At 54.6% G+C, this 19425-nt stretch overlaps 8 protein-coding genes across 8 annotated transcripts; 4 read left to right on the plus strand and 4 right to left on the minus strand.

Annotated features, from left to right (window-relative positions):
- Window positions 1-262: 262 nt before the first annotated feature.
- ISF_05449 (YL1 nuclear) lies at window positions 263-856 on the minus strand (the record flags this gene model as incomplete). Its single annotated transcript, XM_018849054.1, has 1 exon — window positions 263-856. The coding sequence occupies one exon, from the start codon at window positions 854-856 to the stop codon at window positions 263-265; it is 594 nt and encodes a 197-aa protein (XP_018703625.1).
- Window positions 857-1974: 1118 nt separating this feature from the next.
- Window positions 1975-4437, plus strand: ISF_05450 (Actin-like protein; the record flags this gene model as incomplete). The annotated part of the gene is made up of 4 exons (XM_018849055.1): window positions 1975-2155; window positions 2233-2553; window positions 2612-4341; window positions 4408-4437. The coding sequence occupies 4 exons, from the start codon at window positions 1975-1977 to the stop codon at window positions 4435-4437; spliced, it is 2262 nt and encodes a 753-aa protein (XP_018703626.1).
- Window positions 4438-5163: 726 nt separating this feature from the next.
- On the minus strand, window positions 5164-6175 carry ISF_05451 (bZIP transcription factor; the record flags this gene model as incomplete). Its single annotated transcript, XM_018849056.1, has 2 exons — window positions 5164-5643; window positions 5708-6175. 2 exons carry the CDS (start codon window positions 6173-6175, stop codon window positions 5164-5166), a joined length of 948 nt encoding a protein of 315 aa, XP_018703627.1.
- A 2087-nt stretch (window positions 6176-8262) lies between these two features.
- Window positions 8263-8914, plus strand: ISF_05452 (Transcriptional coactivator/pterin dehydratase; the record flags this gene model as incomplete). Its single annotated transcript, XM_018849057.1, has 2 exons — window positions 8263-8484; window positions 8588-8914. 2 exons carry the CDS (start codon window positions 8263-8265, stop codon window positions 8912-8914), a joined length of 549 nt encoding a protein of 182 aa, XP_018703628.1.
- Window positions 8915-9313: 399 nt separating this feature from the next.
- ISF_05453 (C-4 methylsterol oxidase, variant) lies at window positions 9314-10391 on the minus strand (the record flags this gene model as incomplete). The annotated part of the gene is made up of 3 exons (XM_018849058.1): window positions 9314-10111; window positions 10183-10288; window positions 10381-10391. 3 exons carry the CDS (start codon window positions 10389-10391, stop codon window positions 9314-9316), a joined length of 915 nt encoding a protein of 304 aa, XP_018703629.1.
- Window positions 10392-11970: 1579 nt separating this feature from the next.
- Window positions 11971-14030, plus strand: ISF_05454 (ATP synthase regulation protein NCA2; the record flags this gene model as incomplete). Its single annotated transcript, XM_018849059.1, has 2 exons — window positions 11971-11987; window positions 12050-14030. 2 exons carry the CDS (start codon window positions 11971-11973, stop codon window positions 14028-14030), a joined length of 1998 nt encoding a protein of 665 aa, XP_018703630.1.
- A 335-nt stretch (window positions 14031-14365) lies between these two features.
- Window positions 14366-15885, minus strand: ISF_05455 (C4-dicarboxylate transporter/malic acid transport protein; the record flags this gene model as incomplete). Its single annotated transcript, XM_018849060.1, has 3 exons — window positions 14366-15240; window positions 15304-15542; window positions 15680-15885. The coding sequence occupies 3 exons, from the start codon at window positions 15883-15885 to the stop codon at window positions 14366-14368; spliced, it is 1320 nt and encodes a 439-aa protein (XP_018703631.1).
- A 1896-nt stretch (window positions 15886-17781) lies between these two features.
- Window positions 17782-18596, plus strand: ISF_05456 (cysteine dioxygenase; the record flags this gene model as incomplete). The annotated part of the gene is made up of 3 exons (XM_018849061.1): window positions 17782-18069; window positions 18152-18404; window positions 18475-18596. The coding sequence occupies 3 exons, from the start codon at window positions 17782-17784 to the stop codon at window positions 18594-18596; spliced, it is 663 nt and encodes a 220-aa protein (XP_018703632.1).
- Window positions 18597-19425: the final 829 nt, after the last annotated feature.

Here is a 19425-nt window from a genome sequence, read left to right on the forward strand (position 1 = left end):
ATCACGATTAAGCCGGAGCGTCGACTGTCATCCCCCCGCCGAGAGGCAGAGGGTGCATAGTCGGGGCTTGACTTTGTTGGCCAGACACTCCACGTATAAAAACCCATTCCTCCTCTCCATGTTTGCTGTTTGCAGGTGGTAATAAAAACCAGGTTTTTGCTCTGTGGTCGTAGAAGCCCAAAGTAATTCAACCTCGTAGACCGGCGCCGTCAATCATGATTCTGTCTCTTCTTGTCCAAAATGCATCACTACTCGCGTTGCATCACTTCAAGATGGTGTGGGCGCCTCGAGCCTCGAGGTACAGCTCGGCAGTGCTCTGAGGCAGCGAGCGGATCAGCGCAAACACCTCCTTATTGTGGTATCGTATCCTCGTCTTGGGATCAAAGTACGGCGCCGGGAGGCCCGTCACGTCGCAAAATCGTTTCGCGTGCGCCAGCGACGGCGCCGACTCAATATTGGTGTACGTGGCCGCCGGCGTGGTGCCGCCTGTTCCCAGCAGACCACCGGCCGGCTTCAGGCTCTTCTCCAGCACGAGCTTCGACAGGCTGCTGGACGCCTGTGCCAGGTTGGGCGCGGCGCTGCCGCCACTGCCGTTGCCCGTGGTCGCGGGGGTCGAGGTGCCGCTGGTCGAGAGGCCGTCGTCGCGCGCGGGCGTCACCGCGCCGCTGTGGTCTGCCGGGGTCGCCAGCGCCGAGGCTTCTCTCTTAGAGGCGTCGCCGAGGATGGCTTTGAGATTCTTGTTGCGTCGCTGGTTGGGCTTCCACGTCGCGCTGCGGAACGTCTTCTGGATCGCGTGGGTGTCGAGCTCTTCGAGAAGCTTCAGGTGCGCGATCTGGGCTTCTGTGGGCGCCGCCATCGTAGATTGTGATTGAAGTCGAGTAGCTATGTGAGGATTCGGGTGTTTTTTTTACGATAGTCACCGTTCTTGATGCGGAAATTCGGTGGCGAGTCGCTTCTCGTGTTAGTTAATTGGCCATGAAGGTTGGCGGCCAGGTACATCCGTGCTGTAGCTCGTATTCTGCCGATGTTCACCGCTTGTTGTATGGCGTGTCACCGATGCCGTGGCTCGCGACTCTTGAGCCTTGTCAACCTACCTTTCTTGGCTTAATTTTTCAAATTTTACAGAATACCAGTCAAGATGGTTTGTAAATGTTTCCTTGTTCATTATTCAATCTCTGACAGCTCTCTAGGAAAGCCCGCACGAACACCAGCAGAACCTACTGCTGTCTCGTATAATCAACAATGTGGTATGTGGTTCCAATACATTTTCATGACGCTTCGCTAATTAGTATAGGAAAAACTCAACGAAGCCGTCGTTGTGATGAATAAGAGCCTCCAGGTATGTTTAAACTATTTGTTTGAGAAGGTGCGAGGTTGACGTTGAGTGAAGGAAATCAACATCCAAAACATGAACGTCGAGTTGGTGGCACAGATGTTCAAGAATTATCAATCAAACGTGTTATTTCATCTCGAAGGTAATGGAGCAATTGTGCTATTCTGTTTCATAATTCTTTTTGCTGACTTGTAAGTAGCAACGGATAATCTAAAGCCACCCTCTTAAGTTGGTGACGCGTTTTGGAAGCAATAGAACAACCTGGGCTGCGCACCCACGCCACGATTACATGAATGAGACTCAGAAATTCCAATGAATATAGACTTCCATTAGTGCCATTAACTCAAGGTTTCGTCTTTCTGCTCCGAAACGTAGTTCAACATGCTCGAGCAACGCGTGATAACAGGTCGAGGCTCGACCCACCAGCGACTTCTCAGCCTTGCAGCCTCGCCAGTGGCCGCTGTGCGATTTCAAGCGTGCGACCCGGTGGCAGCGACTCTAATAAAACATCCGCCAACACACCCATTGAGTGGGCAGCCATTTCGAATTTGCCACCGGCAGCTCTCTTCATCACCCGCACCGCCTGATCATGATCATTGATTTCCCATAGTCCGCATCGCCTGCTTGAACAACCATCTACCATGGCTCCCTCGGCCACGAGCGAGCAGCCCGCCGCTGCGCAACCCCAGGAGAAGACGTACCCGCCAGCCAAGATCTACAACGTCAAAGAGACGCGCTTCGAAAAGTTTATCGCCCCCGATAGCGAAGGTCGCAAGAAGGCCCTTCAGCAAAATGGCAACGCTGCGATCGTCATTGACAATGGTAGGTCGCGGAGCGCGCAAAGCCCAGCTTGGGCCGGCAAACAATGCTGCATCGATTCTGATACTTCGCCCTTGTAGGATCCTCGGCCGTCCGCGCTGGCTGGTCGTTCGAGGATGCGCCGCGCTTCAGCATGCCTCCGATCATGGCCAAATACCGCGACCGCAAGGCCGGCAAGACGTTTTCTTTTGCCGGTGCCGACTGCTTCGCCGATACGACTGCCAGAGGCCATATCCGCAGCGCCTTTGAGCCAGGTACTGGAATCGTTAGCAATTGGGACGTCATGGAACACGTGCTTGATTACATCTTCCTCAAGCTCGGACTGAACGACTCCGATGGCGGCGTCGATGTGCCCGTCGTCATGACCGAGGCTGTCGCTAACCTTCCCTACTCGCGGAAATGTACGTGCAGTCGCGCGTCCCCTCGACATCGCTGTATACATTCTAACCATTTTATCAGCAATGACGGAGATCATTTTTGAATGCTACAATGCACCCTCACTCGCCTACGGCATCGACTCCCTGTTCTCATACCGACACAACCAAGGAAAGACTGGGCTTGTGGTGTCGTCATCTTACACCTCTACACATATCATACCTGTTTATAACTCCAAGGCTATGCTTGCTCAAGCAACGCGACTGAATTGGGGAGGATATCACAGCGCCGAATATCTTCTCAAGCTGATCCGTCTCAAATACCCTGCCTTTGCTGGCAAGCTCAATGCTTCGCAGGCCGAGCACATGCTCAAGGATCATTGCTACATTTCTGATTCATATGAGAACGAGATCAAGAGCTACTTGGACTGGACTGGCTTGGAAGATCGCGATATTGTAATCCAGTACCCGTTCACAGAGGAGGTCGTTGTGCAAAAGTCGGAAGAGGAATTGGCGCGCATAGCTGAGCGCAAAAAGGAAAGCGGCCGTCGTTTACAGGAACAAGCTGCCAAGATGCGCTTGGAAAAGTTGATGAAGAAGGAGCAGGATCTAGAGTATTACAAAACTCTTCAGCAGCAAATTACTAACGAAACCAAGAAGGAGACGCGACGGCTTTTGGATAGCAACGAGATCAAGGATGAAGCCCAACTCGAAAAGATGATCAAGGAACTGGACAAGGCTATCAGAAAAGCCAGAATAAAGGATGTTGGTGGAGATCCCGAGGAGGAGGAGGAAGCGCCCAACTTTGATCTACTCGACATACCTGACGACCAGCTCGATGAAGCGAAACTGAAGCAGAAACGCCAGCAGCGGCTGCTCAAGTCCAACCATGACGCCCGCGCTCGTGCCAAGGCCGAGAAGGAGGCCGAGAAGGCCCGAGTTGAGGAAGAAGCGCGGTTGGACACTGAGCGCCGCACCAACGACCTGGAAGGGTGGCTGGACGAGAAGCGCCAGGCGCGGCTGGAGACGCTGCAAAAGATCAAGGAGCGTGACAGGCTGAAGCAGGACCTAGGCAACCGCAAGTCGCTAGCGTCGCAGATCCGCATGAAGAGCATCGCGAACCTAGCATCGGACAACCCGACCAAGAAGAGGCGGCGCGGCGGCGACGATGACAACTTTGGCGCCGACGACGACGACTGGGGCGTGTACCGGCAAATCACCGTCGGCGACAACAGCGACGACGAGCACGAGGAGGTGGACCTCAACGCGAGCCTGCGCGGGCTCGAGCAGGAGCTGCTCCAGTTCGACCCGGACTTCACGTACGAGCACACGCAGGAGGCGCAGTCGGACTGGTCGCGCTCGCTGCTGCACGCGTTCGCGCGCGGCCCGCGGCCTTTCGACGCCGGCTCACAGGCCGAGCTCAACCAGATCCACCTCAACGTCGAGCGCATCCGCGTGCCCGAGGTCGTCTTCCGGCCGTCCATCGCCGGCGTCGACCAGTCCGGCGTCGTCGAGATCGCCGGCGACGTGCTCGCCCAACGGCTCGCCGGCCTGCCCGGCGGCGTCGACGTGGACGACTTCCTCCGCGACGTCTTCCTCACCGGAGGCGGCACGCTCTTCCGCAACTTTGACCAGCGCATGCGCGACGGCCTCCGGTCCCTGCTCCCCGCGAACGCGCCCCTCAAGGTGCGCCGTGCAGCGGACCCGCTGCTCGACGCCTGGCGCGGCGCGGCCGGCTGGACGGGTACGTCGGCGTGGAAGCAGGCGACGGTCTCGCGCGAGGAGTACCTCGAAAAGGGCGCCGATTACATTAAGGTACGGGCTTTCTCTCGTTAAGCGATGAACTCTGAGAGAGCCATCATTTTGCTAATATATTTGTAGGAGCATGACATGGGCAACTCGTATGCTTGAACAGGGAGTGCTGTGACGGGGAAGGGGGTTTTGAATCGGTGCAAGTGGGAAGGGAGTTGCCGCTTTTTTTTTGCCGTTTCCCAAGTTTTGGTGTTTATTGCAAAAACGACATGTCTGGGTATTTAGGAATTTTGCTTTTATATGAGTTTTTGTCTTTTGTCTTATCAACGAAAGGACCAAGTGGCGTGCGAAAAGAGCTTGCTACCAAGGACCTGTAGAATTTTGAAAAGCTCTGTCGAGCAATGTCGTCTAAAATGCATAATCACATATACGTAGCTAAAACTCCCATTTTCCATCACTCCTCATCCCACCTTAAAAACAAGAGAAAAGGCAACAAGCCCCAAACGAATACCATAGCATCGACGTCGTTCACGTGCCGTCCTCTGCCAGAACCCTCTACTCTCCATGTGCAGAACGCCGACAGGCAAAGGCAAGGCAAACTGAACGGGAATCCGTCAAACCAATTCGCCCAAACAAACAAACGCCAGAGTAGATTAGATGTGAGACAAAGAGGTCAAAATAGAAACGTCTGAAGCCCCGCGCGTTACCGGTAACGCCTCGCAAATAGCAAAGAAACAAAGTAGAAATGATGACCAACAAAGCAAGGACACCAAACCAAAAAAAAAAAAAAGCAGCTGTACATCTCTACCGACAGAGAGAGCGCCAAACAAGGCATAGGCATAGGCAGGAGATATGGCCCGATTGTTAAAGAAACGAACCCGGGCCCTACGCCGTTGTTCCCTCTTCCGCATTCAGGTGCCGGTTGATCTCGTCGGCCGTCCGCGTGTCCTCGTGATGGCCGTCGGCCTTGTATGTGCCGGCCGCGGCCGCGTACTGCTGCGCGCGCTGCTCCGACGACAGCTGCTCCTGGGCGGCTAGGCCGGCGACGGCCTGAGCGACGGCCTCGAGCGGGGTACCCGCGGCTGCATTCTCGGGTTGGGCCTCGGTGGTGGTGGCAGCCGCCGGTGCTGCTGCTGCGGATGTCGTCGCCGCAGCCGACTGGCTGTGGGATAGGTTGACGTTGGAAGGTGGCGGGGGGAACTCGCCAAGGGTCTCGAGCATTCGCGACTGCAGCTGGATGATGTAATCGCGCAGGGCAAAGTTCTCCGACTGATACTGCTTCAGTGTCATTTCAATGTCGGTGTAGTCGCGGACCTGTTGCTCCAGCTTCTTGATGTAGCCCTCTTTACGTTGGCGGAACGCTCGCTGTGAAATGTGGTGTCAGTGAACATTCATCAGCAATGCGCCGAGTGGAAAGGAGTGGTCTTACCTGGGCGGCTCTGTTTTGCGCGGCGCGCTTCGACTGCGACAGCTCTCGTTTGTTAGACTTGCGTCCGTCGGCGGAGTCCAGGGCCATGGGATCGCCGCCGGCCGGTGCCAGCGGGGGCGCCGCGGGGCCTTGCGGGTGGCCTCCGGTCGACACGGGGCTGTGGCCGTGGTGGTCCTGCTGAGCGAGCTGCATCATGGCGCTCGTGGGCGAGTGCTGGTCATGCACGGCACGGAGGTCGGGGTGGATGTGAGAGTCGGCGTCGCTCTTGGTGGCGAGGGCGCGGGCGGCCGTGTCCTGGACGCTGGCGGCAAAGTGCAGGTCCTCGTAGCCGTTGGCGGACCGCGTGGATGCGTCGCGGGAGTCGTGGGTGCCGGAGCTGGGCGATCCGGGTGAGTGCTCGGCTTCGTGGCTCTGGAGGAGCTCAAGCTGGGCACGCAGTTGCTGCTGCTCTGTGGACGGCGACAGCATGTTAGTACTCGGGTCGTAAGAGGGCCGGCGGAGTTTGAAGGATCGCAATTGCGAAGGAAGGGTGTTGCCGGGAAAGGAATCGGCAAACGCGCGGGATGCAACACAATATAATGACGCTCATCCACGTGCATGTACGATCTCATGGCCGGAGAAGCGCAAAGGCAGTCGACAACGGGTATGTCACATACAACCTGCGATACTGGACGGCGGGCGGGGATACGTGAGGATTGAAAGGCCACACGGAAGCAAACAAAAAGGCGGCGAGAGCTGCCAGATTGAGTGTGAATTATGAGAGAACGAAGAAAAGGCCAAATTGAAAATGAATAGTAACTCTACTGACCTTGGTTGCTTGCGCTGGTGGACGACATGGCGAACGAGGGCGTTGTCGACGGCTAATTGATTCTGACTCAGCACACATTCCATCAGGGCAGCGTTTTTGGCGGCCAACAAGGCTGGGGTAAAGCGAGAAGGCCGAGAAGGCCGACCAGAGGTCATGAGGGGCTAGGCAGGAATGATGATTACTCACCCTCGTTGTCGCTATGATTTTTGGCTTTTCAGACAAGTAACTTGCTGACGTGATGAAAAGATGGACCGTTTTTTGGGCGAGGCGGGATGCGAAATTATGTAACCAAAGGGGAGCCCAAAAAAAATCCGAGGCCAGGGAAAGTTGATGACAAAGCAACAAATTGAGCTTGAGACGTGAGGGAAGAAGAAGGCGAAAGAGGTGGCAGAAAGAGGGGAAGAGGGAACGGACAAAAAAGGAGTTGGCGGGCGCGTGAATTTTCCGTCGCCTCGCTCCTGTTTTTTTCTGTTGTCCTGCCTGCTCAACCCCTTCTCCCTCCTCTCACGCAGGCAGCAAAGAGCAGACCTTCGGTGTTAGCGGAATCACATTGTACTTTGAAATTGGTGCAAGAATGGTGGGAGATCAATGTACCTCTCTATTTGGCTCACGGAGTGGACGTTTTAGTACTAGCGTGAGCGCCGCTCTTACCTCCCTCGCCCACTACTTCGGCCATCAGCCTGCAACGGAGCAGCAACATCGTAAAGGCAGCATGACCGAATTCCGTCTGAATGTTGGCGTGCTGCGACGGCTGCAGATCTGAGTACAAGGCGGCGGTGCATTCAGAATTCAAGTGCCATGAGTTCTTTCACTAACTCGGCGAGATGCTTATTGCCTAAAAGCGTCCCTGAGACTCACCATGCCCTCCTCATCTGCAGGTACACTCACCCTTTGTCCACCATGCGGTGTATCGATCGCACCGGAGATTCAGCTTACACCCCGCGGCTTGTTCCCTGAAATAAGATAACTGGGCCGATGATCAAGGTGTGCGTGATGGCTGACGCGCCTCTGAGACTGTGTCCGTTGCAGCCAGTCTGCCTGCATCTTGTTGTAAACCCCGCCCTGGAGGCCTCGGTATAAGGCCGCTACGTAGTACCTACCCAGCTTCTGCAGAAAACGTGGTGGCTACTTGTGATGTCTCTTGTTTCGATTTCTTCCGTTTCGAGTATCTTGTCTATCCGTTTCTACGCAGGCAACTATACTAGTTAGCTACTGAGCAGCGACATACACGCCCGCAAGGGCAACATTTCAATCGCAGTTCTCTTTGATAGGAAGAGAAGCAAAATCCAACTCTTAGCCATCTTTAATTCATTTTCTTCCAAAAAGAACGCGGATTTCGCCCGCACAACCAAAGACCTGCGGTCTTCGAGTCTTTTATACGCCGTTGGATTGCCTTTCGGCCGCGGCCGCCCACCTAGCGCGCTCCTTGGCAGGGGACGCCACCAGGACCGATCCTCACTAACTCTCGGCGGAAACGGCCAAACTTTTTTTTTTCTCGTGAGACCACTTTTGATCATTGAAAGACGGGTACTTCTTTGCCACTCGCTCTCACCTTTAAAAGACCTTAAATAAACAAACAGCTTCCGCAACCTCAGCATCTACCCCGAGGCGCGTTGTGATGCTTCGAATCGCCGCTCGCAGCCATCGCACAGTACTCAGGACATCCGCCGCCACCACCACCGCCGCCAGAGCCGCATCAGGAGCCACCATCATCACCGCAACGGCCGCCACCAGACCAACCGCCGCCATGTCCTCAGACGTCGCCAGCGCGTCGCCCTTCTTCGGCGCCGTCGGCTCCTTTTCCACCATGCCCATGCCGCCGTCTTTCGCCCCCGGCACGGACAAGAACGCCGCCACCGAGGCGCTGCGGCCCCTCATCACCCCCGACGCCGGTGGCCGGTGGTCGCTCACCGCCGACGGCTACGGCATCGAGCGCAGCTTCAAGTTTGCCACCTTTGCCAAGACTTGGGTGCGTTCTTCTCCTTTTTCCCCAAAATAATAGCGGCCAATGGAGAAAAAAAAACCATGCCCATATAGCAGCGTTCCTATCTTGCTAACAGTCTCGTGAATAGGAGTTCATGAACGCCGTCGCCGCAGAGGCCAAGAAGAACAAGCATCACCCAGAGTGGTCCAATGTAAGAGCCCATTTCAAGCCCTCCCTTGACGCTCATCGGATAACTCATCTCGCGGCAAAGGTCTACAACACTACTTTCATCCGCTGGACGACGCACAACCCCAAGGGCCTTGCCGTCAAGGACTTGGGCATGGCCACTACCTGCGACTTTCTGGCCAAGCACTTTGGCGAGGTCGAGGCCGACAAGACGAGCTGCAACCTGAGTAGCCTCGCTGACACGGCCGCTGCCTCGGCGGGAGACTGCTGCGTCCCCAAGAAGAAGTAATGTGCAGCAATGATTGAAACCTGGATACCCACACACCTTCAACATGTATTTTATGTAGCCTTTAATCTCGGCCATTCCTCTTCAACACATATACCACTGATTTAGAACGAAAGCCAAGTCATAATCAACCAACGCAGAGTATTATTAACTAAAGGTCTAGTCCTTTCCCATGCGGGCGCGCATAGTATATATACAAGAAAAGCGTAAAAGCAACAGCATTCCCCATACTCAGTTGTCAATGTCCCAACGCCGTAGATGATGACCCGTGCCACCTATTATCAGGTTTTTGAACCTGTTCTTGTTTATATCATTCGTTCTATTATCGCCCTGTCCCCGGAATATGCCATACTTCGTGAGTTTCCATCTCTGTATCGCCCTCTGAATAAGCGTCCGGTGAATTTAGTTTTGCTTCTTGGCCCGAATCTTGGCGAGCTTTCTCTCGCGGCGCTTCTTGTGAGCCTCGGCACCAGCCTCGGTGTCCAGGAAGTAGTCCCACCAGCGGAAAGAGGAGGCGTAGTTGCCAATGAACTTTTCGTGATGGACATCGTGGTGGTCGGCGCCGGCCCAAACAGGGAGGAAGTGGCGCAAGCTCCAAGGGAAGTCGTAGCCGCTGTGGGCATCAATGGCCTGGAACAGACGCAAGACGATCCAGGTGTACATGGTGACCAGATGCAAGTGGCCCGTGATGCCAAGCAGGAGAATCGGAGATCCGACGGTGCCGAGACCGAGGAGCATAGTCTCAATAGGAGAAGCATACTCGGCGGCGAGACCGAAAGGAGCAGAGTAGGTGTGGTGCATCTTGTGGATGGCCTTGTAGAGGGGGCCGTAGTGCAGGGCACGATGGAACCAGTAGTGCCAGGTATCCTCCATGACGAAGAGAATGGCAATCTGCCAGGCCATGGTGGTGAGGGCAGGGAAAGGCGTGCCGTAGTCAATACCAAAGTAGGTGGCAATGGGGTGGAAGAACCAGATCTGAGGGAGTTCGGCGGTGAAGTGGCTGATGAGGACGATGGCAGCGCAGTCCCATTGCTCCTTGAGAGTCGGGATCTTCTGGGCCTGGAGCTTGTACTTGTGGAAGTATGAGATCTTGTCGAGCAGCATGTAGGGAATGCAGCGGCCGAAGTATACGAGTTCGTGCATAACGAAGCTCAAGATTCCGGTCGCGAGGGTATCGTTTTGCATCCATAGGTACCAGGCCTGCGGTCGGAGTGTGATTAGCAAACGGAGCGATGGCGGCGATGGTCCAGGGGCTTTCGCAGGCAACTTACGGCCCAGAGACGCTCAAAGTAGTTGAGATGGATGCTGTGTTTGGTGACCTCCTGCAGGACCGTGAAGTAGTCCTGCGTCTGGTTGGCAGCGTGGATGGTGGCGTTGCTAGAATGCCACGGATTAGTTTGTTGATCTTGGTGATGGCGATGGCGATGGCGAAGCGATGCGGGATAGGTGCGCCACGAGGAAATACTCACACCACGTCCATGTTGGAAAGCAGGCTGTCCGAAGTAGTTGCGACAGTGTTTAGGAGAAGATGGACGAATCGCAACCTCCAAGGAAATAGAAACAGAAAAGGAACGAGTGCCCAAGTCGATGACAGCTGGAAGGGAGAGAAGGGTTGATGATTAGGGGCCTGCAGTGTGGGGGGATGGAGATTTTATCTTTCAACTTTTTTAGGGCGGTGCCTTGTGCAGGAGGCTCAGGAGGCTCAGGAGATGGGCGATGTGCCTGTCGCGCAGAGTGTTTAGCGCCATGCCCCACTGCAGGAAGTGGCAAGGTCAGACCACTCGAAAGGTGTGCTTCCGACTCTCCGTACGAATGCGCCAGATCCTGCGAAACCCCAGAGTCAAGTACGATATAGGCGCAAGATTATTTGCTGAAAGTCAGGCCAGATTATTTCCGTTGCGGGTGTATATCTTGTTCGTTTTTGACCTTCATTTTTTACTGAGAAATAAGTTCCGAGAAGCTCGGGCCACAGACGCTGTGAGAAGCATGTACACAAAGATACTGAACACTCGCAGTGACAAGACTAGCCAGGCAATGCCACAACGAGATGCGATCACCCAGGCAAGAATCATATCATTTAAGAAGCGAAAACAATACGAATTCAGTACAATTATCTAAAAGTCCAGGGAAATGATATATGTTGCATAATTTACAGAAAGAAGTGTCCCTAATTGCAAAGCAGAGGAGGTACCTGTGCAGGTATTCGTGCTCGTTCTGGCAGATCTCTTTGTCGCAGGCAGAGAGCGGCTAACAGCCTTCCGAGCGACCCTACTCTTGGTCGAGATGGGGCCGTTTTGTCGTCCGTAGCTACTCTGAGCTGTTAATAGTTCTGGAAAATTTAAGGCTAAAATCATGAAAGAGCCTGAGGTAACAGGAGAGTAGAGTTCTATTTTATTTCCATATTTTCCTTAATCAATTAGTTGGGACGACGCGCATTCTGAGTTCTATGGCAGTGCCTTAGCGTCCCCCGCTATCTTGGTGGCGGACCTGCGATCGCACCTGAGCCCGTATTCGCTTTCGTACCAGGTACCTGATTTACCTAATGTTAAGGCCCGGATTTTGGCTGGAGGCTGGCTTAGCTGGGTACTTCGATAGGAAGAAATCGCCTGTGATACCAATTAGCTTATCACGTACTTATTTATTTGTTTTCTGTCTCACGCGCATTGCCTTAACAAGCGCCGGTCTCTCTCTTCCCATCAACCTTTAGACTATCTCAGCACAGTGCAGTGTCAACAGAGAACATCCATCGTTCATGTGAAGCTGAATTGTATCCGGATCCACCTTCAAATTAACCAACCAATCAGGGTTGACTTGTTGCCCTGCAGCAAAGCTCAACGTCATGCAACCAACCCATTCTTCAACTTGTGACGCCAGCGGCTATACATCTTCCGATAAGAAACACCATATGGTGTGATTCCGCTTACAACACAGCCTGTTTCATATACCCACCAGTCCGCCACACACCGAGATCGATGCTCAATTGAGCGCGTTTTGGTAGTTCCCCGACTATCCGACGGCCAGCGGCTTGATACCCCCGCGCCAGGCCTCAACCAGCGGCTATGACGCTCGTCAGTGAGTACGTCACGCCACTGCCTCATCCACATTCCGCGTGCATGGTATCTGATCATCATTATATAGCCAAGTGCGTCGTCTCGATGCATATCTGGACCGGCTACCAGTCCTGGCCGACCTGACGCCAGATGACACCGCCTCGGAATCTGCTGACCAGACGGTCGTCGCTGCTCGAGCCTTGAGCTCACCCAGGATTGATCAGCTTCTTCACCTTGTCCAGTCTCTAAGCAGCACTTCTTCATCTCAGGCTCTGGTACCCATTGACCTTGTTCGCTCGCTTCTCATACAATCGGATATTCTAACGTACCACGCCGACGGAACCACCAGCCTTCCGCCCGTCGAAGCCAAAAGTCACTACGAAAACGAAGCAGAGTGGCTTCTTGTCACAAAGGCCACGGTCCAGGTATACGGTGCCATTCTCAACACCCTTCTTGACCGCATCATTCCCCTGAGCGACGACATTTGGTACTGGTCAGAGGTTCTTAATTCCTACACGTACAGCAGCCTCTACACCGTCCAGACTTCGCCTCTACGGCTCTGGGTATGGACACAAGAGGTCTACTCCGCAAGCAAGACCCGCATCGATTCGTTTGATGTACGAGATGCCTCGTCGGATCTCGTACAGGCTGGATCTGGCATGACGCAGCAATGGCGCAAATTCTACGGCATCGTACGAGAGAGCATCGTTGAGCGATCACTGGCCAACGTGCAGCGCAAGGTTCTCTCGCCTCTGGCATACTGTCGGAACGAAGCTCTCAAGAAGCTAGCAGAGCTCCGGAAGCTGAGAGAAATCACTGCCAGTGGACTCGGAGTTTTGATGGACGAGGGTCTGCAGTTCGATTCCAACGACGGCAAGGTTCAGCTGCAAGGCGCTCACCTCAAGGGCGTCGTCGAGCGCAGCGTTGCTCTGATTGACATGGTGCTGAAAGAGGTATCTGCTCTGGACATGAGCATACACGACTTCGAGGACAAAGTCTTTGCAGGGGTTGAAGAGGATGCCGAGTTATCCGTTCACATTGAGGACACAGCCACACCTGGAAGATCATCTGTGCTGGCACGACGGCTCCTGAACATTATTGACAAGGTTCTGCCCCAGCACGTGTCGACTATGAATCAACTAGCCGTCGCCAACGGCCGTCCGCATGCTGTTGTACGGTACTGGATTCCTGTTGTTGTTGGTGTCGTCTCATCAAGCACAATACTTCGCATTCTTGTGAATCGGAAAGCCGAGATTGTGGAATGGATAACCGACTTTGGCGCCACGATACGAGACTTTTGGCTCAACTGGGTTGTCGAACCTACGCAAAAAATCGTCAAGACAATTCGACATGATGCGACAAGTGAGATTGCCATCATGAGCCGAGACAGTCTCAAGGCTGATCGGGAAAGCCTGGAACGCATGGTGGTTGAATTCGCTCAAGATAATCCGCAGTTTGTTGTGGAAGGTTCTTCCATCACCGACGCCCATGTTAGCGAGATTCGCCGCAAAGTCGCTGAGGGTGACGTGACACCTGTGTTGCGCGCCTACGAAAAATACCTGAAGAAGCCTTTGGCTGGCGCCGTCACCGGCGACCTCGTGCGTTCTCTGCTGATCCAGGTGCAAAAGTCTAAAGTTGACCTGGAAGTGGCCATGACCGGGATTGACTCTCTGCTGAAGAGCCAGGAGCTTGTGTTTGGTTTCGTTGGCCTCACCCCAGGCGTTCTCGTTTCCATCGGCGTTGTCCGCTACCTCTCCGCGATGCTGGGCGGTCGTTCGGGACGGCGGCACAGCGGCACAGCCGGTCGCGCGATCCGCATTCTGCGCAACATTGACCGCATCCTGTCCGACGCCAGCCCTACAGACAGCAACATGCTGTCGTACAAGGACCATGGACTGCTTCTGTGCGAGCTTCACGTGCTGCGCAGCCTGACGACGAAGCTCCTCCCGAGAAGCGTGCAGCAGGACTTTTTGGAGGATCTGGACGACCTGGCCAACATCAAGGGTATTAGCTTCCAGGCTAAGGCTCTGGCTCGAATTCGCTGGGCCTATGCACGATGGCTCAGATAGATTGGATACTGTAACATGTAGGATATCTAGAATGGAGGCACAGCATGTAAAGAAAACGAACATGGGTATACAGGCCACAAAGCCTTACAAACATTGCATAGCATATGAAATTCAGATCAATACACACGCAAGGATATCACACAGGTACAAATCGATATAAACTCGTTGCATAATCCTAAATGCTTCTTTGTAAATGATCAACTATTAAGTTTTCGTTATGTACCCAAGCTTGGTATGCAGTGTTGAATGGCTAGATGTAAATGCACAATAGATGAAAACATTTGCGACAACGCCGAGAAAATGCTGGCCCAAAAATAAGAACACGCCCATCATGCTCAGTTTTCAGTCTCCGTCTGGCTCGCGGGCGCCGCGTCCTTCTCTCGCAGCGTCTTGAGGCAGGGCGCGACAAACATGTCGCCGCTGATTGCGAGCTGCAGCGTGCGGGCGCCAACCATGAGCCACAGCAACAGCACCGTGAGCGAAATAATCATGGTCGCAATCTTGAAGAAGTCGCTGTCGAGGTTCATCGCGAGCGCGGCCGTACAGGTGCCCCAGACGCCGAGCGGGAAGGTGAACCCCCACCAGCCCATGTTGAAGGGGAAGTGCGCTGTGGTGGCGAGGCTGATGAGCGCGAAGCAGACCCAGAGCAGGGCGAACCCCCACATGACGAGTGCCAGGAAGACGCCGAGGACGTAGAGGACCTCCGCGGCGCGCGCGGGGTCGAGGCCGATGGAGAAGGCGGTCGTCTGGGGCAGGCGGGCGAGGGCGACGCGGCCGAGCTGCTGGATGCCGAAGCCGCCCTGGCCGAGCGGGCCGACGGGCAGGAAGACGGAGACGATGACCTCGCGCGGGGGCAGGTCGTGGACGGTGAGGCGGTGGAAGTAGAGGGCGAGGACGCAGGCGGAGAGCGCCTCGCCGATGCCCCAGAGCACGTACGAGGCGACGAGCGTGGTGAGGGCGCGGTCCGGGGAGGGCAGCGCCTCGGCGACGATACCGCCGGTCGCGGCGGCCACGATGGTGGGCACGATGGGGAGGAGCAGCGCGGCGGTGGTGTGCTCGAGGCCGGGGCGGTGCCAGTGCATGACGATGAAGGGCATGGAGATGCAGGTGGCCATGGAGAGGAGCGCGTCGAGCCACCAGAAGGCCCAGGCGAGGTGGATGAGGCCGCTGCCCCAGTGGCCGCAGGCAAAGATCATCATGTTGATAATGGCTGTTTATGTGATTAGCTGGGGGCCTGGCGCGGGGGGGGGGTGGAGGGAGGCGGAAGACGTACTGGCAAAGCCCATGGGGAAGCAGCCGAGAAAGAGGGACTGCCCCGGGTGGTCAATCATGGCTGTCCAAATCTCCGGGTAGAGCGTGTAGCGGAGTATGCTTATGGCGAGGAAGGTGGTGAAGAGGACGACGTTGAGGGCGAAGATGGCGTAGGAGATGTACTGCAGCCACTGGGCGTTGTAGGGCAGGTTGTGGAGGAGGATGGATACAATGCCGGTGCCCATGTTGACGGCGAACCACCTGACGGATGAGAGTTAGCATTTCCGACGTCTGAGTAGACTCTATCTGTTGCCTTCTCTGAACAAGTTCCAGCCGGTGTCGCCGGGGTTTTGGTTGGTCTTGATAGCAGAGGTGGCGAGGCTGGCAGAAGGACTCACGAGGGCGTAAAGTTGCGCACAATCTTGCGCCAGCCCCGCGTGTTCTTACACGGCGGACGGCGGGCGGCTTCATTGGCGCAGGCGCTGCCGCTCGGCGCCGGCTGTTGCGGCGACATCTTGCTGTTGCTGTTGCTGTTGGTGCAGGTGGCGATGCTGCCGTTGGCGCCATCACCGCCGGTGGCAGCGACAGTGGACGACGATGACATTGGTAGCTTTCGCGTGCCTCGGCAAACCCGAAAATCTGTATTTAGCAAAAGAGATTGAAGAAGTCAAGGGGTTTCAAAATGAGTAGATGATATAATGGGGAAAGACTTCCGAGGTTTCGAAGAAGACGTGCTTGGCGACAACCCTCCCTCTTATTATTAGGTACTTAGTTATTAGCCAGTCTCGTCATTTTTGCGCCGGCCCATCGGCAGCGACCTTCCAAAGTGTCAGCGGGGCTCGTTGTGTTTTTTTTTTCTCTTTTTTCTGGGGTTCACCAACGCCCGCCCGTAATAGGAACAGGAAAACGGGGCAAACGGAGTCATGCGGCGCGACATGCTTTTCTCTTTCTCTTTCTCTTTGACAACGGTTACTATTAGTAGTTGGTTTGACCACAGACAGGAGCTTGCTGAGGGCTGCTGCCTGCATCCCCGAGCCGCCACAGGATCAACAAAAGGGAGAATCTGTCTGCAAGTAGGAAGCATGCAAAAAGCATGTCCTTGTACATCGCGAATTCTCCATTGAAACTGCCGAGCCCAAGCGTCCCATTATCAGATCCTATAACTAGTTAACAGGGCAAAACGGCCTGCAAATTGCTAGGCTCCCGCATATCGACAGAGCCGCAACAACGTCCAACGGAAATCACCCCATGTAACCCCGGATGGTATTCTCGGCCGACCACGGCTCGAAAAACAGCATCTTCATTCCCACCCCATATCCGCCTATATCACAAAGGCCGTTCTCGGTGCCCCTTGCGGAACCCGGAATAAAGAAGCAACGGCTGTTGTGCGATATGACCGCCGCTAGACCGGCCCGACATCCGCGACAACGTCGTTTCCTCTGTGCTGGGAGTTACCTGTGTACTTTGTACAACAAGCAGCCCCAGGCCGAAAACCCGCTCTCGTCTGCTCCGACGCGCATGGACACGGCATTAGGATCAACTACATCAGCTGGCCACTATTTATTATCCCTCCTTAATCAACATGAGCAAGATATGCAAGCCCCCGTGCCTCCGTTCCTCTCCCTCTCGTGCAGGTCAGCCACACAGAGTGACGTCTGTCTCCACTCGCCGGCATCGCACTGTGCGTCAACACCGTGCGTCTTCCACGACTTGCACGGTGCTGTCTGCACTGCTCCACTTTGCTCTGCTGCAAGACCCCGATTTCCTGGCCGTGCCGTCGGTCATTCAAGGTGCATCTTCACGTATAAAACGGAGGTAAAATCGGTTCCAGTCTCATTCAAATGGTCTCGGCGACATTTCTACATGAATCTACGCGCAATTTGATGCCTTTTCCAGCTCTTTCGTCTGCTCTACGCCTCTCCGTCGTCTCACACCTGCATCCGCTGAAAAGCAGGATGCTGCTATCCACTTTTCTGCGTGTTTGGCCCCCAGCCCCTCACCCTCAACCAACTAGGGAATCGTAAAAAAGTTCCAGGTCCGAGCCCGCCCATTTGGCTTCTTTGCTGGCGCAAACTTTGAAGGAAAAATGTGTCAACAAACACGATAACGTAGGGTGAAGAAGGAAAAGCGGAAACCCCTTTGAGGCCACGTTGACCACTCGACAGGCTCTGCCTTCTTCGTCCCCGATAGCCGGCAATCTCGGTGGAAGTTCTGCTCTGCTTCAGACCTCTGTGTCACAAAGGTCCTCACGCCTTGCTGCGCTGCCCCACCGTCCACAGTGCGGTCTTACTATCACCCGTAACATGAGGTAAGAGCAAGAACGCCAAGTCGTCTTTCCCCCCCTCAGGTGACCGCCGCCCTGCATCGCCCGGCAGCGTTCTGACTTTGCGTAGAAAAGCGTCCGTCTCGCAAAGCACTCTTTGATTCTCGCCGTGCACTGCTTTCTTATCAGTTTAGAACCACTCGTCACATACTCACGTAACCTTCCTTGCCTTCCAACATGATGGCTGTCAACGTTCTTCCCACCGCTTTACCCCTCGATTCCATCTATGTCCCCAACTCTTTGCAGGTCGACGACGACCTTTTCCAAGAACTCGTCCTCGCCCTCAAGTCGGCTCTCGGTCCCAGCTCGGGTTTGACCTCGGACGATATCGACGTTACATTCCTCACTCGTCTCATGAAGCTGTACGATGCCCGTGATAGAAACTGGGCAAAGTATGCCTTCGGTGATGCCAGTCGAGGGTACACCAGAAATCTCGTCGATGAGGGTAACGGCAAGAGCAACTTGGTAAGTCCGCTCCAGAGCCATCCGGCTTGCACCATCACGGCTCGCTCCCCTCGTTGCCGCCACTGACACAACTCCGTATCAGCTTGTCCTCGTCTGGTCGCCTGGCAAGGGTAGTCCCATCCATGACCACGGCAATGCCCACTGCCTCATGAAGATTCTCAAGGGCAACTTGACTGAGACTCGCTACGAGTTCCCCCAGGAAGGAGAACCCAGCGGCCCCCTCAATATCATCACAGAAAAGACGTACAAGGAAAACCAAGTCGCGTACATGGCCGACGAGCTCGGCCTGCACCGCGTCTCCAACAGGGGCAGCGACTTCGCTGTCTCCCTCCACCGTGAGTTTCCCTCTCATCAACCCCGCTGACACTTGTCGTCGGTTCACTAACGAGGGTTCTCCCGGTCCAGTCTATACCCCTCCCAACGTAGCAAAGAAAGGCTGCCACATTTTTGATGAGAAGACTGGTCGCCGTAGCCACGTCCCGGGATGTGCCTACTACTCCGCCTATGGAAGGCTTCTCAAGGAGTAGAGTCGAGTCGGGCGGCCTTGAAATAAGTGCCTCTCGGTTTCATGGTCGGCGTTCTGTTGAATTTCTTGGTGCTTTCTGTATTTCGTCTCATTAGCCTGCGACTCTCTTCATTTTCAGCCAGGTGGGGCAAACCCCAGCGCATGGTCAAGTCGTCAACAGCACAACATCTCTTCCTAGCGAAAGAAATGTATCACATATTGACATAAAACGAACCGTCTCAGTCCCGCTGAGAGTTCCCTGTCCGTGAAATGACATGCAAAGAGGTTGTAGAAGTGAAAGAGGAGGAGGTCCTGTCACCGTTTGGCAAAACCCTTGACCTAAAGGCGGGCTCGTCGATTGCGTGATTGACGCTAGTCCTAGCCTGGACACGCCCGTTTGTTCGCGACCCACTCGCAGCAACGACGCCGTTAGTAATCCAGCCGCCATACCCTATATCAAAGTCATGACTTTACAGTCACTTTGTGCTCGGTTCCATGATATTTTCTTCTTTTTCTGGTAGCAGAAACAAAGCTCCTGGTGGGAACCGCATGCTTGATTTTAATTTGACCCTTTGTAACTTATTTGTGGTGCTGTCATACCGCGGAAGTGCGTGATGCACATATACAACGTCTTGGTTTGATGTAAATGCACAGGTGCTTCTAGGTTAATGTACAGAAGGTTGTGTGGCCACTTGACAAGGACGGTATCTAACCTGGCTCACAACATCAACGGAGATTTTTAGAAAGTGCCAGCTGCCCAGTAATAGTCGTCCCACTTAGGTAGAAAGACGGGACTATCATTAGTTTCTACAAACGGGGGACGTATCTACTGCTCTATCCAAAACAATGCC

The sequence above is a fragment of the Cordyceps fumosorosea genome (assembly GCF_001636725.1).
Source record: "Cordyceps fumosorosea ARSEF 2679 chromosome Unknown scaffold_13, whole genome shotgun sequence".
Lineage (NCBI taxonomy): Eukaryota > Fungi > Ascomycota > Sordariomycetes > Hypocreales > Cordycipitaceae > Cordyceps > Cordyceps fumosorosea.